The sequence below is a fragment of the Bos grunniens genome, chromosome 4 (genome assembly GCF_055505025.1).
Source record: "Bos grunniens cultivar Pamir isolate PY7600 chromosome 4, Bosgru_T2T1.0, whole genome shotgun sequence".
Classification (NCBI taxonomy): Eukaryota; Metazoa; Chordata; class Mammalia; order Artiodactyla; family Bovidae; genus Bos; species Bos grunniens.
In genome coordinates this window covers 27561933-27579319 of record NC_141168.1, presented here as the reverse complement: position 1 = coordinate 27579319, position 17387 = coordinate 27561933, and the positions used below count along the sequence as shown (strand labels likewise).

At 43.9% G+C, this 17387-nt stretch overlaps 1 protein-coding gene across 1 annotated transcript; it reads left to right on the top strand.

Moving 5' to 3' along the window:
* Positions 1–4256: 4256 nt before the first annotated feature.
* Positions 4257–15716, top strand: GARIN1A (golgi associated RAB2 interactor 1A). The gene is made up of 4 exons (XM_086395760.1): positions 4257–6981; positions 7796–8042; positions 9575–9693; positions 15362–15716. The coding sequence occupies exons 1-4, from the start codon at positions 6818–6820 to the stop codon at positions 15558–15560; spliced, it is 729 nt and encodes a 242-aa protein (XP_086251886.1). The 5' UTR covers positions 4257–6817; the 3' UTR covers positions 15561–15716.
* Positions 15717–17387: the final 1671 nt, after the last annotated feature.

The window sequence follows — 17387 nt, the reverse complement described above, 5'->3', positions numbered from 1 at the left end:
CAGATGCCATGATCTTCGTTTTCTGAATGTTGAGCTTTAAGCCAACTTTTTCCCTCTCCTCTTTCACTTTCATCAAGAGGCTCTTTAGTTCCTCTTCACTTTCTGCCATAAGGGTGGTGTCATCTGCATATCTGAGGTTATTGATATTTCTCCCGGCAATCTTGATTCCAGCTTGTGCTTCTTCCAGTCCAGCGTTTCTCATGGTACTCTGCATATAAGTTAAATAAGCAGGGTGACAATATACAGCCTTGACGTACTCCTTTTCCTATTTGGAACCAGTCTGTTGTTCCATGTCCAGTTCTAACTGTTGCTTCCTGACCTGCATCTAGATTTCTCAAGAGGCAGGTCAGGTGGTCTGGTATTCCCATGTCTTTCAGAATCTTACAGAGTTTATTGTGATCCACACAGTCAAAGGCTTTGGCATAGTCAATAAAGCAGAAATAGATGTTTTTCTGGAACTCTCTTGCTTTGTCGATGATCCAGCGGATGTTGGCAATTTGATCTCTGGTTCCTCTGCCTTTTCTAAAACCAGTTTGAACATCTGGAAGTTCACGGTTCATGTATTGCTGAAGCCTGGCTTGGAGAATTTTCAGCATTCCTTTACTAGCGTGTGAGATGAGTGCAATTGTGTGGTAGTTTGAGCACTCTTTGGCATTGCCTTTCTTTGGGATTGGAATGAAAACTGACCTTTTCCAGTCCTGTGGCCACTGCTGAGTTTTCCAAATTTCCTGGCATATTGAGGGCTTACATATTTACAATTTCTAGGCTTCTCTGTCCATGCTGAAGTGGGTAGCCATTTCCTTTTCCAGGGGATCTTCCTAACCCAGGGATTAAACCCAGGTCTCTTGAGTTGCAGGTAGATTCTGCAATGTCTGAGCCACCAGGGAAGCCCTATAGTATATATTTTAATATGTATATTTTTAAAGTTTAGTTACATACTTACAGTTTGTACTGTTCTTATTCTTTGTATAGATGTAGGTTTACAGTTTCTATTACATTTGGAAAGTTTCCCACCCGTATTTCTTCACATATGTTTTTGTTTTTGTTTTAACCTCAACAAGTAAAGAGTTATGTCTAAGACAGCCCTGACCACGTCCACAACCCTGATCAGACTACTTTTAGAGTTAGTAATGGTTCTTCCAACATGTGGCATACCTTGGCAAACATAGTTGCTTCTCAGCAAATATTTGTAGGGCCATATGTAGGATAATTCTTTAACTTTTTATTTAAAAAGGAAATACATGCTCAAGATAAATAATTTAAGCATATATATATATATATACATACTGTATATATATAGTATATACTGTATGTAGTATATATACTATATATGTATATATATTGTGTATATATGTATGTGTACTGTATATAAATGTATATGTATACTGTATATATGTGTATATATACACTGTATATTCTATATATACTATATATTATATATATTATGAATATATATAATATATTCATACTATATATGTACATATTATATATGTATCGGTCAGTTCAGTTCAGTTCATTCGCTCAGTCGTGTCTGACTCTTTGCGACCCCATGAATCGCAGCACGCCAGGCCCCCCTGTCCATCACCAATTCCCAGAGTTCACTCAGACTCACGTCCTTTGAGTCAGTGATGCCATCCAGCCATCTCATCCTCTGTCGTCCCCTTCTCCTCCTGCCCCCAATCCCTCCCAGCATCAGAGTCTTTTCCAATGAGTCAACTCTTCGCATGAGGTGGCCAAAGTACTGGAGTTTCAGCTTTAGCATCATTCCCTCCAAAGAAATCCCAGGGATCGTTATATATAATATATATTATTATATATATTATATATATACACATGATATATATATAATCAAAAAAAACCACATTTTTATCCTCCCAGAAGTTTCTGGGCATGTTCTAACATGCTCATATGGGTATATATTCTTTTAAATTCCTTTTACCCAAGTGGTGGCATATTATATATACTCTCTGCATCTTGTTTTACCTTAATGTCTTGGTAATCATTCCTTATCAGTATATACAAAGCTACCTATTCTTTCATGGGCTGCAAACCATCACCTCATTATAGATTATGGTTAGGGTTAAGGTTAGGTTTGTATCGTAACGTAACTGCTGCCCTGTTGATGGACATTTAAGTTGTCTCCAGTCTTTGTCACTGCAAACAGTGTTTCAGGGAACATTCTTCCACTTATTTAACACTAGAACTTACTATACAAGTAAGTGAGGTAGTCTAGCATAAGTGGTCACGCTGATGTTCTTTATGTCGTTTAAATTTTTGGTCTATGCTGCAAACATTGTAAGAGAAGTTTCCTGTTTGTTTTTTGTTTTTTCCTTTTACAAGGAAAGGAGAAACAATGTTACAGAGTGCACTGAGATAAGAAAAGGAAAGTAATAGTCTTGAAGTGTTTGAAGTTTAAATCCCTGGTCTTATAGACTTTGCATCCATAAAAGAGAAGAATTTTCTCTTCTAATGAGTGAGTCTTAAGAAGAAATAAGCTAATCCTGCTTCTGATGTCACAGCTTTGGGAAAACAGTGAGAAGCGGGTTTCCCTCCTGATAGGAGAGGCAGCAGAAGATTCAAGCGCAGTCATGGGTGGACTGCAGCAGTGTGTGTCTTGAGAGTTTAAAAGATAAGAGAACTCACCCGTTGGCCTGTTGAAGCACCAAGTGAGAGCCTGTAGCTGTACAGCCAGCGTCTGAGAGAGGTAACTAATGGCTCATCCCTCCTCAACTTCATGCAACCTGAAGATGCCTTTAAGTGAAAGTTTCATGTCCTGGAACCAGGCAAAGATTGCAGTGGGAGAGGAGTAGTTGGTACCACCACAGTGGGGTGCTGTTAAATGTCTAACCACCAGCTTTCCAAGGGGGCAGTGGAAAGGGGAAATACATATAAGTATACATTTTTTTTCTTTAAAAAAATCTTACTGTATAACGTTTTACTTAATAAAAATTTACTTTAAAGCACACAATTTACAACAATAGACTATACACTATTCTACTGTAACTTTCAGATGCCGGATGATTCTCATAGAAAGCTTTCATGGACTTTTGTCAGATTTTTGTGTTCCTAGCCAACCTGTGTAACTGACAAGTCAGTGTAGTTCTGACATGAATGCTGGCTGATTTTTCCACTTACATTCATGAATAAGGGGAATGTGAAATAACAAAGTTGCCTTTTGGAACTCTATTAAGGCTAATGACCAGCACCTTCTTTGCTAATTTAGATAATACCTTTCAAATACTGGAAGATCATTTCCTCAGATTTTTCTTTGTGTCCACACGTAACAGCTATAGGCACTCTTTTAATTGGCATCACTGACATTTTCTTTATCCCTTTAGACAATCACAATGGCAATAAATTAAGGCCAGATTTTAGCACTGGCTGATTTCCATCATGTAAACACCTCCCAGCATGGCTGGTTTCAAGAGAGCAACCACTGTGAACTTTCTGTACACCCTGAGAAGAGAGAAGCAATGGTAGAACGTTATATACCATTTCTACCAGTAGAAACCAATAACCCCAAGGGAATAAAGAGACATAAAATAGAGTTAAATGATTAAGAAGTGATGAGTTTGGGCATCTATTACCTTGCTTTTTATATAACTTATTTAATATTATCAGTTTATATTATTAAATTTTAAATAATGGCTGTGTTTAACTGGCTCGTTCAAATTCCTAAAAAGATAACAATTGATTTTCTTGATCTTTTCTCTGATGCTCCAGCATACACTGTATCATACTTCCTCGTTCACTCACAGCTTCCAAATAAATAAACCTCTTTGCTTTGTCAATAACCTCATGTTAAAAAAAACATTTTTTTTTTTCATCTCATGAGATGGGGAGGAAAGATTGGGTTGAATTGTGGCCCCCATCCTGACCTCCCCTGGCCTGGTGAAGGCCTGGCATTTGGGTGAACAGGTCATGCATAGAGAGAAAGTTTTTGTGAGAAGCTTCAGAGAGACTCCCTTGCTACTCTGGCAGCTCACAATCAGGCCACAGCCTTGGGAGACTCATTTTCCTTGTGTGTGTGTGAGGAGACTGAGTGAAGAATGGAGGAGGCTGCGTTACTGCTGGTCTGTAGTGAGTAGGAAAGGGGAGAGACACGCCCTGCTCACTGCCAATCCTTCCTCGCCTCTTGTCTGCCATCCTTTCCTGTTGTTACCCATCACATTCCTTGATGTCATTCCTGCCATTGTGAGCCTGCAGCGTCCCCCACCCCCCAGCCTGGGGGACAGCCCTACATCAGGAGGGGTGGCACTGTGGAGGTGGGGGGAGAAGAGGTCACAACATCACCTTGGAGTTGGGCTGGGTCTGCGTGGAGCCCCAGAGATGTTCCCCAGCCCATTCTTCCCAAGAACCAATGAGTAAAATTCGGGGCCTCCCACCTGAGGTCAGGGAACCAGGCCCTGGAGTGGAACTTGGGGTGGAAGATGGCCTCCTTTGTCAACTGATTCATTCTCCAGAATTCAACTTGTTCTCTGACTCAGTGGTGTTTGAAAGCATCTTTATCCAGGTACCCTTGTGCGCTCAGGGCCCCTTTCCTAACCTCTCCCCCCAACCCTGTACCCCAAAGCCTATTCCCAGGGTTTGGCCCCCAAATGCCACAGCCTTTGAAAGCTGTGGGGAGGAGGAAGAAGCAGGGAAGCAGGTAGAGCCAGAGAAAACAGGAGTGTCTAGATCCCAAGTTCACCTCGGTTTGTGCCTACAGATCACAGGCCTCCCTGCAGGTCAGATGCTTTTGGGAAATAGAGTTATACCTGCAGAAGGAGATAGCAGGACCCGTTTTCCAGGGGTGAGGTGGAGGTCCACAGGCACCTTCTGGGGCCACCAGTGTATACCGACTGGTTAAAGAGGGTGAAGGCGGCTGTCAGAATCTCTGCTCTGAAACCCAAATTCCTTCTTTCTAGGATGTCTTAAAAACACCCTTGTGTGAGAGCAAGGTCCTGGATAAATTAGCCTTTCCCAGATTCTACTGATCCCCAGAAGAGTAGTAATATGACCCACTCAAGCGAGTGAGTGTGGCCTGAGAAGCATAGAGCCACCAAGAGCACGGGATGGTCATTTCAATCCGTGCTCCCCCACTTTCCTCCAGTGGTCTGGCTGGTGACCCCGCTGTGCTCCGTGGCAGGTATAGCATCACCAGTTTGTCAACAAGCTGTGTGAGGGGCAGGAGATGCAAAGAGAGATGAGATAGTGCCCCTGGCCAAGAAGCTTGTGACTTTGGAGGTTCAACGGACATTATGTGAAATGGTAGTTGTTAAGAAAGCTCTATGTCAGAGGATTTGGACCCGCTGAGCCCTATAGCATGAGCAGAGCAAACCCTCGACATGGGCGGTTGTGGAAGCTTTCCCCGTATTCTGGGAAAGCACATCTTTGAGGTGTTCCTAAGACTTTGGTAAGTGGAAGAGTTGGCAGAGAAAACCTTTCAGGAAGAGGGAAAGGTTTTCAAGCTCTTGGGTGAAGCCAGGAGGCTGGAATGCACAGGGAGGGTCTGCAGTCAGGAATCTATTTGGTGGAGTTGAAAAGTGATGAGGAACCCTGGGAGAGAGGGTGGAAATAATCGGAGGTGGGTGTTGAACTTAATTTGGAGACCGTTTCACAGAGTAGGGAGCCTCTCTCTGATGAGGTCCCCCAGGTCTCAGAGAGCTGGTTCATAGCTCGGGGTCTTCCCCATCCCTGAGCTGCCCCAGGAGACTCAGACTGTGCCAGGGAGGGGAAAAGCCTGCCTGCTTAAGCTAGCTCTTCAGAGCTAAAAGCTGCCTTGAAATGATCCAGCCCAGAGTTATGCTGCTCCCTCCTTCCCCTCTCCTCAGCATCACCAGTACTACCGTCACTTGCCAAGAAACATCCCCCACAAACATTAATGTATCACTCTGTGTGTGGGGCCCTCTGTTTTGTAGAACATATGAATTTCATTCCACAACATGGACTTCAAGAAATGTTCCTCTTATTTCTTCTCAAAATCAAAATTCACTTTTCTCAGAGTACCATCTACTAGGCTTGTGGAAACCTACAATTCAGGCATTGCTGGGGCTCTCCCCTGTTGCCCAGATCCTTCACAGGCTGTGAATGGCCTAGATGGTCTTACAGAGTCTGGGACATTGGGATAAGGCCCTCTGGTCTTGGGAACATAGGGGTCACCCCCTTAGATCCTGATCCCCATGGTTCCTTGGACGCTACAGTGATGGTGCTTATCTGCCTGTCCTGGACAGTGAGGTATGGGGGTGTCTCAGCTGAGACTGCACCCAAGTGCCAGGCTGCCATCTTTCTGTCCTTCCACAGCCCTGAGTGCTGCAAGAGAACAGGTCCTTATTCCTCTCAGGACCCAGCAGCAAGCCAGACTGACCATCATCTTGAGGGAAGCTCCCCAAACCTCTCTCAAGTTGGGCTGCCTGGATCTTCCCCATTCAACAGCTTTTTCCTCATTCTCCTCCCCTTCTGGAACTTTCTTTGCATAATCCCCCTTCCAGATCATTAGAAACCTGTGTGCCTTCTTCTGCCCAAGGACGGAGAAATGAAATGGTGATCAGCTTTGTCTTACCAGCACATCCTTTTAAAGTTAGTCATGCAAAGGACACGAAGGAGGGTGACCAATTTCCTGTTGTCAGTGACCTAAAGTCTCTTTGGGGAGAACCCACGGGAAGGATGGATGGCAGGTCATGACCCAGCCCAGTGTGCAAGAACACAGGTGCTCCAAGCCTGTTGCCAAGTTGAAGTGCCATTTGCTAACACCTGTAATCTTCCACCCCTGTCTTCTGTTTCTCTCTGACTCCATGTGCCTGGGTCTAACTTCCAGGTCACTAAGCCCGGGAACTGGATGGATGACTGTGAAGGGCCAACCACTGTGATCCTTGGGGTGACCTCGTCCGTACCCTCCTTGCCACTCCCCAACATCCTCCTGATGGCCAACATCACCTGGCCCCAGGGTCAGTTTTCCACCTGGAGCACACCTGGGAGTGCCCCAGTCATCACCCTCAGCAGGTAAAGGAAGATTTGAGGGAGGTGCTGGAAGGGACTGGGTGAACAACTGAATTGTTTTGCCACTGGTCTCTAGACAAGAAGAAAGGACAGTGTTCTTTAGCTTATAAACTGCATAGACTTCCTTCGTTCATTTAACAAATATTTGTTTAGTGTCTGTATGTACCAAGTGCTGTACTTGGTGCTGGGGTAGAGCACCACTCCCTGTTCTCTTCCTAGTTTTTGAGAATCTTGGCTTCCTTTTGCTTATTTTTTGTTTTGTCAATATAGACTTGGAGATTTTCAAAAGAAAGGTGAGCGATATGAAAGTCAAATAGGATTATGAGATATTGAAATTGAAAAAAAATACTGGATGTAAAATACCAGACCTCCATCCTTCTCCTTATCCTTTCAGCACAGTTACTCAGGATCTAGAGAGAAGGAGACCTGGAGATGGAGTCAGAAAACCTTAGTTCCCGTTCCTACTTAAGAAGATCTAAGCTTGGGCAAATCACTTAGCTTCTCTGAGCCACAGTTTCAAATTCTGTAACAGGGAATTAATACTACTTATCGTTCCTTCATCAAGGGGTTGTTGTGAGGGTTAAATGAGATTGTATACATCAGCCATCAGCCATTGTTATTGGTTTGAGCAGATTCTTTAATAACCAAGGCTCTAGAAATCAGAGAATAGGTTTTAGTGATCATTTCCACCCTCAGACCACAAGTTTTCGCTCTCTGGCATCCCCCAAACAGAGGCAGGAGTCTAATGGGGTTAGCCCAGCAAGGTTCATTAAAACCACTGGGGCCTCTGTCATGGGAATTTCCTGATTGTGCCCAGGATTCTGCCCCTGAAGTACGTGGAACTGCGAATCTATGACCGGCTCCAGCGCATCCTAAGGGTTAGGACAGTGACCGAAAAGATCTACTACCTGAGGCTCCACGAAAAATACCCAGAGACCGTGTTTCAGTTCTGGACCCGTTTGGTGAACATTCTGCAGAGAGGTCTGTCCATCACCACCAAAGATCCAAGAATCCGAATCTCTCACTGCCTGGTGCCCAAGTTGCCCTGCCGCTCAGCAGAAACAGTAAGTTTCACCAAGATCCTGCCAAGATCCATAGGGTCAGCTGGGAATTGGAGACATACCGTCTCTGGAGAATGGATGGATGTTAGAGTCTAGCACTGTGTGGGGGTCAGCAGCCTTCTTTTTCAAGTCAGTGATATGCGCACACCACACTGAGGTCTACAGACATTAAAAAGTAATTTTGTTTTCCTAAAAAGCGATAAAGTACTGAACTCACTTTAAAATTGTTTTCTGGGTTTTTTTTTTTTTTTTCTCTGTTATAAAGGAATAATGTTCACTGAAGAAAAATCAGAAAATTACAGAAAAATCACCCCCACTCCTCTAGCCCTAAGCAATCATTTGGAACATTTTGGCATATATTCTTCTAGTCTTTCATCTTAATTTTTAATTTATAACCTTGAGGACATTACATATATAAATATATTTCTCAATTTTGCTTTTTTTTCCAGTTTAGATTATATCATATATCATAAGCATTTCCCATTTCTTTCAAAAGCCCTTTGTACACATCATTTTGATAATTTCATGCTATTCAGTTGTATGAATGAGTTAAAATTTACTTCACCATTCCTCTAATATATCAGACATTCAGAGTAATTCCTAACTTTTCATTATTGTAACTGATGCTAAAACAAGCATATATGTATTGTCCACGTTTCTGATGGCTTTCCCAGAATAGATTTAGAAGCAGAATTCAAAGAGTATGAATGTTTTTAAGGCTCTCAATACATATTGTCAGAGAATTTCCAGGAAATTCATACCAAATTATACTCTCTCTAATAATATGAGTGACTGTGTCACTGTATCCTTATCACAATTGAGAAGTGTAAATTTTCCTTGTCTAATATGACAGGTTAAAAAAAAAGTGGCAGCTCTTTGATTGTCAATGAATTTGAACGCCGACTTTTTTTTTTTTGCACTATCTTTTGCGTTCTTTAGCCATTTTTCTGTTGGCAACTTTGCATTTTTCTAAGTTGATTTATAAAACAGAGCTTTTTATATGTCAGGAACTTTAAGCCTTTAATCATGGGTTTTTGCAAATATTTGTTCTAAGGATTTGGTTTTCCCTTTTAGTTTATTTAAGGTTTTTTTTTCCCCCTTTTTCTTTTGACATACAGAAGGCTTTCCCAGTACCCGCTTAGGGTAGAAGCATAAGAAGGAAAAGCATGATAGATTAGATAGCCTTAAAACTCCAGATTTCAAGATCTAAACACTTGCTTCATCGCATTTAAGTGATATGCTTTAGGTACTTGGTCACTGACTTCAAAGTCAGCCCTTACAGCTCTGCTGCTCTCGTTCATAAGGATCAGACCTTGGCTCTAGGCAGAGTAGCCAAAACAGTCCATTAGGGAGAGGAGGAGATTCTGCTAGGGGCCCTGCTTTTGGTCTGATGATTCCAGGGCTTAACATTTAAGGAACAGTTCCTGGGACTAGGCTGGAAGACACAAGTGAATTTCTTCAAGGTTCTGGCCTGAGGAGGCCAAGAGCAATTGGAGATCAGACCCTGTCATCTGACTGTCAATTTCTCCATCCAGTCTGAAAGCAGCCTGCCGTCATCCTCCCGGCCCAGTGAGAGCTCCATGCTGTTGGCCGCCGAGCAGAACAGTGACCGTTTCTTGAACCTCTCAGGAACTTCCCAGTTCACAGTGCACAGGTGGGTCCTCCATGCAGGCTGCCCTGGCTTCCCTTTCCCACAGCCTAGAGTCATGGTGGGGTGGAGGGTCAGTGACACCCTCTGCCTACCCATCTCAGTTCCTTCTCTTCACTTTAGACTTCTACATGTAATGTTTCCGCTTCATTTTATTATAAGCCTGTTCTTGGAAACAGGCTCTGTGGCTGCTTGATCTAAATATTCCCTAGGCAAACCCCAGTGTTTTCACATGGAAGATGTTCATATGAACATCCTATGAACATATGTTCACTCCTAAAAGGAGTGAGGATGAATAGGTTAATTCAAAGAAGGGTGATAATTGCAGACTCATGGAGTTAGATGTTGACAGTCCCAGCTCGCAAGGGTCCCTTGGGTAAGACAATCCTGAGGCCTCTTTGCCTCACTTATCTATTCTGTAAAATGGGCAGAATAGACATTAACCCATAGAGGAGACTACTGCTGGCTCCAAAGCTTTACTATCTACTAAGTCACTGTGTTAGATTCTTTCTGTAACAAGTGATAGAAAAACCAACACAAGATCATGCAGTCAATACATTGAACAAGTACAACTTGGAGGGCATCATCAAAATGCAAAAATTTGTTCTTCCTTTTATAATTTTTTTTCAGTGGGAGAAGTCTTCCTCTTGCTCCTGAGTAAAAGCTGGTCTCTGGGCAGGCCCCCTAAGCATATATGGGCCCCTTCTTAGAATATAAAAAGGCCCTTTGGTCCCTTTAAACTGCAAAATCAGCCTCAATTCTGGAATTAAAACATCCAGTGCCTGAAAATTATCAAAATTCTGAAGTGGCCACATCACCCCCCTGCAGTCAGCATGGCCTTATATTAGGATGGCCCTTCTTTGTGGGGACTGGGTTGTCACTCCTTTCCTTCAGGTCTCTGATTTGATTTTATTTTTGAAGATTTTTCTAAAATATAATTTTTATTTATTTACTTTTGTTTGTGCTGAGTCTTTGTTGTTGCACAGTGGCTTTCTCTAGTTGCCGTGCTCAGGCTTCTCATTGTGGTGGCTTCTTGTTGTGAAGCATGGCCTCTAGGTGCATGGGCTCCAGTAGTTGCGGTTCATGGGCTTTAGTTGCTCCATGCCATGTGGAATCTTCCCGGACCAGGAATTTTATCCACTGTACCACCAGGGAAGTCAGTCCCTACGTTTTTGTTTTTTTTTTTTGATGTAGACTATTTTTAAGGTCTTTATTGAATTTGTTACAATATTGCATCTGTTGTTTATGCTCTGGCTTTTTGGCCTTGAGGCATCTTAGTTCCCTGACCAGGGATCAAAACTGCATCCCCTACATTAGAAGGTGGAGTCTTAATCACTGGACCACAGGGGAAGCCCCTTGTTTCTTGATTTTGAAACTGACTTTTTCTCTTAGGAGCTTCCTTGGGTTATTTGAAATCCCCTACTTATCACCCCTCAGGCTTCCCCAGTGGCTCAGAGGTAAAGAATCCACCTGTGATGCAGGAGACACAGGTTCCATCCCTGGGTTGGGAAGATCCCCCGGAGGAGGGCATGGCAACCCACTCCAGTATTCTTGCCTGGAGAATCCCCATAGACAGAGAAGCCTGGCAGTCTACAGTCCATAGGATCGCAAAGAGTCAGACAGATTGAAGCAACTTAACATGCACCATACACTTAACACCCCTCACCCCAAGGCAAGCCCCCCTCCTCCCTCTCCAGGCCCTGGATCTGCAGGCATCCGTGCCCTCCAGGCACTAGCTGTCAGTGTCCCCTCCCCTTTAAGGGAGTCAGGCAGGGTTCACAGTGGCTCTAGGCTGGCTCTCTCCCTGGTACAGTTCACATCTGATCCTCAGGAAAATGACTGGCTACTGGACGGAGGACTGTGCCTCCTGGACACAGATGCACACAGATCCTCATCACTCCATCATCAAAGAAACCCACTCTCCCATTTCTCCCACCCTCCGTGCTCCCTGGGCAGGAGTTGTGCCCCCAACTACTGAATTTCCCAGACCCTGGGGACCACGGCTCAAGGGCTCTGGGTGGTTGCAGGAAGCCTCTCTCCTTCAGCTGGGGTGGGACGAGGCAGCAGCTCTGTACAAAGGACTTGCCACACATCCTCTGTCTCAGTACTCCCACAGCCTTGCTCTGGGGTCCCAGTGCTGGTCACACCAGGCCAGTTCTCCCAGGCCATTTGTTGTTGTTCAGCTGCTCAGTTGTGTCCCACTCTCCGCGCCCCCGCCATGGACTGCAGCACACCACACCTCTCTGTCCTTCACCAGCTCCCAGGTAATGATTCACCTTTATATGTACTCAGCAGTCTTTTTTTTTTTTTCTGACTTCAAGATTGTTTTCTTGAATTATAATATTAAAATTTCCTCTTAAGGTGTGCTCACTATATGTGGGTTGGATCATCTTTGCTATCTAATTGCCTGCCACTTTCTTATTTCTGAAACTCAAGGAGAGGACTTTTGCTCTCCTCTTTCTCTTAAGGCATTAGCTGCTTTGTTCCTTCATTTTGGAAGTAATTTTTGTTTCTTTAGAAATGTCTAATCCTTTTCTCAATTTTGCCACCGCATTTATAAATCTTTAACTTCTGGCTGACTTGGCTCTTTCATATATGCTCTGTCATTGTCTTCATTGTGAGCTCATTTTGAAATGCTGGGTTGCAGTTTTCATTTGTTTAGCAGGCACATCTTTTTAGCGTGCATTCGTTGTCTGTAAGGAGTTAAGATGCTTCATAGCCTCTTTCTTCCTGAGATAATTTTGTATAATCTTGGATTATGATCCATTTCTGATGCTTGTTTTTATGCAAAACGGTTTTCCTAAACCTTTTGGAGTGAGGGGTTGGTCAAGATAGCTGTCTGGTTTGGGCTCAGAGCGCCCTCTTGTATTGCTTTTGTGAAGTGTTTATGGACTTAAGGTTTTTAGGATTCCCATGCTGTGTTCCTATTTTTAGCTGATTTTTCTCTTTCCTTTCCTTCTATTGTTCCTGTCCTACTCAATTTGGATTCCATTTCTGGAGTCCATGTCCTGCAAGGGAGAGCGTTCTGGTGGTTTTGAGAGTTCTTAAGGCACGTACTTCAACAGCCTCTTCAGACTGTGCCACAGACCCCTTGCACTTACTTCCCCAGTTTCCTTCTTTCCAAATTGGCTGGTTGCACTTTCTCCTGAGAAGCTGCAGGCAATGTAGAAGCCCTCCTGTTTACAGGCACGTCAGATGCCCTGTTGCTTCTCTCTGCTGTCTCTCACATAGATACTGACCCTCTGGGCCTTGGGGCTACCTGTAGCTGTAATATTTTATCTGAGCTTTTCTCAAACAGGCCTATATCTGTGGGATTCATGTTGGCCTAAATTGGAGGGGCAGGGTTTGACCCCATAGAACCATTGTAAGTTTGCTTCTGTTAGATGCCTCAGAGAGATTAATGGCTCAGGAGAAATTTTTTATATTAGTTTATCAGCTTGGAAGTTATTGGACCCTGTATCATTTCAGAGCTCAAACCAGTATTGGGACAGTCCCTAGGATAAGGATTTTCAACAGAGACTTTTGTTTTGATCCAAGTTGGTATAGTTGACCCAGAATCCCTGTTGGCTTTGACACTGGATGGATTTCTTTCTGGTATTCCCCTGCCCCTTTAAATTAATTAATTAATTTTTGACTGCACAGGGTCTTCACTGCTACACACCCAAGCTTTCTCTAGTTGCAGAGAGCAGGGCCTACTCTCTAACTGTAGTGCAGGGGCTTTTCATTGTGATGGCTTATTTTGCCATGGAGCACAGGCTTAGTAGCATGTGGAATCTTCCCAGACCAGGGATTGAACCTGTGTCCCCTGCATCAGCAGGTGTATTCTTAACCACTGGATCACCAGGGAAGTCCTTGGTATCCCCTTTTGTCAAGAAGGTGGCTTTGAAAGTCCTGGACTTATGCAAATATCTTGACCGGTATTGTATTCGTGACCTCCGAAGAAGAGAATTTAGCTTAAGAACCAGGGCCAAGGCTTCAGGCACTCAGAGCTTCATGTGGCAGAAGTTTTATTACAGTGGAAAAGGGACAGAGAAAGCTTCTGATATAGACATCAGAAGGGGGATGGAGAGTGCCCCACTCACTAGTCTTATCAAGGCTTTATATACTTTTTCAGTTGGTTAGTAACCAACAGGGAAGAGCCCCTGGAGAAGGGCATGGCAACCCACTCCAGTTTTCTTTCCTGGAGAAACCCCATGGACAGAGGAACCTGGGGGGCTAAAGTCCATGGGGTCACAAACAGTCAGACATGAATGAGTGATTAACAATTTCACTTTTCCCTTTGGGCTTCCCTGGTGGCTCAGATAGTAAAGTGTCTGCCTGCAATGCGGGAGACCCTGGTTCGATCCCTGGGTCAGGAAGATCCCCTGGGGAAGGAAATGGCAACCCACTCCAGTACTCTTGTCTGGAAAATTCCATGGATGGAGGAGCCTGCTGGGCTACAGTCTCTGGGGTCCCAAAGAGTCGGACTGAGCAACTTCACTTTCTTTCACTAAGAGTAGGTCTTACCACAACATACATTTTAAAATAACAGGGTTAGAACTAACAATAGGAAAGTTATACCAGACCTACTCTCACAACATAAGATAACAAGATTAGACAGAAGGTTCCTGTTAAGAAAGAGAAACATGTCCTCAAGCAAGATACATTGTTGTTACATAATCATTAGTACAGAGCTTAAGGAAAAACATACCCTTCAGAAAGATGTGTTGTTTTGTGTAATCATTAGCTCTGGGTTTAAAGAAAGTTAGTCTTACAAGAAATAGATTGTTTCCATTAGAACTCACAGTTTAAAATAAAATGTCTCATGTGACTAAGATAAAGCAATATAGAAAAAAAAGTTTGTTCCCTTCTCCTCCTTGAGGGCTTCAGACTTCTTATCAACCTATCTAAGAATTAACTCTCTCAAGTTAATGTCCCAGGAGCTGGGTCCTAATACTTAACCTCCTGGCCCACATGGCCATAAATACCCAAGGCCTGGACTTCCCTTGATCCACTGGTTAAGAATCCGCCTCCAATGCAGGGGACATGAGTTCAATCCCTGGTCTAGGAGGATTCCACATGCCACAGAGCAACCAAATCCATGCACACTAGAGCCTGTGCTCTGCAACAAGAGAAGCCACTACAATGAGAAAGCCAGGCATGCTCAGCTAGAGAGTAGCCCCACTCCCCACAACTAGAGAAGCCTGCACTGCAACAAAGACTCAGCAGAGCCAAAACAAATGCATAATAAGCCCAGGGCCTGGGTCACCAAGACTGGCCGGTCCCTCAGGCAGCCCAGCTTTAACTCATATCTCACTGATCTTTAATTTTTGGTCCCAGGGATTTTTACTTTAGTTTTCATAAATGTAATGATACATTTAAAATTATGTTGATTATATTTTATCTAGCAGTTCTAGGTGTTTCGTGGCAAAGACATTTTTAGATTATTAGTCCATATTACCTGTCTGTGGCTAAATAACCCTAAAATTATTTTCATTGGAAAAAAAATTCATCATGCTTCTCTCTGAATTCTGTTTGTTATTTTTAACTTTCTTTTTGGTGTCTTTTCACTTCAACCCAGATCTGGGTTGAAGGTATCTGTGCTGGAAAAAACATAATTAACAGTTTTAAAATTCGATTTTTACCAATGCTTTCTTTTTCTTCTGTTGCTTTCAATATTCCTGGGCTACTCCAGAAACACCAACAGTGCCACTGAAATAGAGAATTTCAACTGCAAGGACAACACATCCTCGCCAGCGTCATCCCCCGTCATTTCGAATATACCCATGAGAGCCGCCTTGAGCCACAGTCTCTGGGAACAAGAGAATGCTGATGAGTACCACATACAGGCTCCTGTAGCCAGTTCCTTAGGAGAGAATTTTTGGGGACCCTAACACCTAGCCCAAACAGGGTGGTCTTCAGTGCACTTGTTACAAACTTCTATAGGGCAGTTTTCCTATTGTGGCCCAAATGACCCTGGGAGAGGTAAGATGGTGTTTATAACAAGATGCTTCTGCACGCCATCAATAAACCTCCAGATGAGTCCCTAATTGTAGGTTGTGCTATGGAAGGGAGGGCGGGGCCCTAGGCTGGAGAAGGACTAATTAGGAGCAATGGCTCACTCCTGGGGAAACAAGTGGGAAAAATGTGTTTTGTTTGCTCAATTGAAACCGCAAAGCAGCCAAGCAAAGCCCAAAAAGCCAGTCTCAAGGAAAGGGCCTGGGGAGAAATCCAATTCCCTCCTATAAGGAAGAGGTCGGAGGAACAGAGACAGGGCTGCTACAAGCCCAAAATGAAAGAAATCCTGAGACTGATGGCGACTGACTGGGAGATATTTTTGTGTTGCCCCACTTACCCCAAGCAAGAATGTGTGTCTTCCTGCCCCCATACCGTATGTTAAGTGTAAAGCTATGAATGTTACCAAAAGGTATGCGTGGGGGGTCTGGCTCCTTGCTGCTCAAAAGCCAATGAGCAGGCCAGGTTGATGGAAAGGAAAGTTTGCTTCATTTTAGAGGCCTGCCACTTGGCGGGGAGAGTGGTGGACATCTGTCCAAAGGCAGACTCCCCGCCCCTGATAAGCAGGGGTGAGAGCATTTATAGACAGTCTGGGGCAGGGGGCCTACATGCAGAAATAGCATAGTCATTTCTAACAGTCATCTTCAAATTGGTCATCGGTGGTCTGAACAGCATCATCTTGGTTGTTTTAGGTACAGTTAATCTTCATTTCCAGGGTGTACTTGTTCCCAATTCTTTGTGGTCAGTTCTCAGAATTCTGGCAGCTCATGTCCTGGGTACAGTCTGGTCATCATGTGGTTAACTTTTCCACCCGGGATTTTAGTCTCTATAAGAGAGCTCACAGGATATGCCTCAGAATATTATCTATAGCCCTTGAGAAAGAACTAAAGGTCCTTGACCATGCTTAATGACTATAGTACTATTGTTTAGTCTCCTTAGACTGTTTTCCTTTGTTTCAGCATTTCTCACTTCTCTGATTAAACTTATTCTTTGACTACAGTTTTCCACAGGCAAAAGGCAGGCAGAGGACATGATGGGGGTTGGGGAACGGCAGCAAGGACCATATGGTTCTGTTCCATTTCATGAAGGCTCATCTTAGCCATGCAGACTTTGGTTGCTAATGAAGACTGGGCTTCTGGTAAGGAAGCTGGTGATCACTCATCACTGGAAGTCCGAATCAATTTGACTCTTCCAACCCAGCACCTAATGAAAGTCACCTGGAAGACACACTGTAGATCAGGGATGGGGCAGGAGCCTTGGCCAACATTTGGGCAAATGGGGAATATTGACTTGGGAAATACCACATCAACATTCAGTAAGCATCTATCAAGTTCCTGCTAGGTGCCAGACGCTGCACTCAGCGCTGGGTATATTACTGAGAACAAGACAGAAGGACATGATACTCAACTTAGGGAGCAAATGGGAGAGCCATTGAGCCCTGTTTTGGAGACACAAGAACACCATTCAGGTGGACATGATGTTTGAGTCACCCGGTTTGCAAGTCAAAGCTTGGAAGACCTGCTTCCATGTAGTTCACATTGTGCGTAATAGAGTGCTGCTGCTGCTACTGCTAAGTCACTTCAATCATGTCCAACTCTGTGCGACCCCTAGACGGCAGCCCACCAGGCTCCCCCGTCCCTGGGATTCTCCAGGCAAGAACAGTGGAGTGGGTTGCCATTTCCTTCTCCAATGCATGAAAGTGAAAA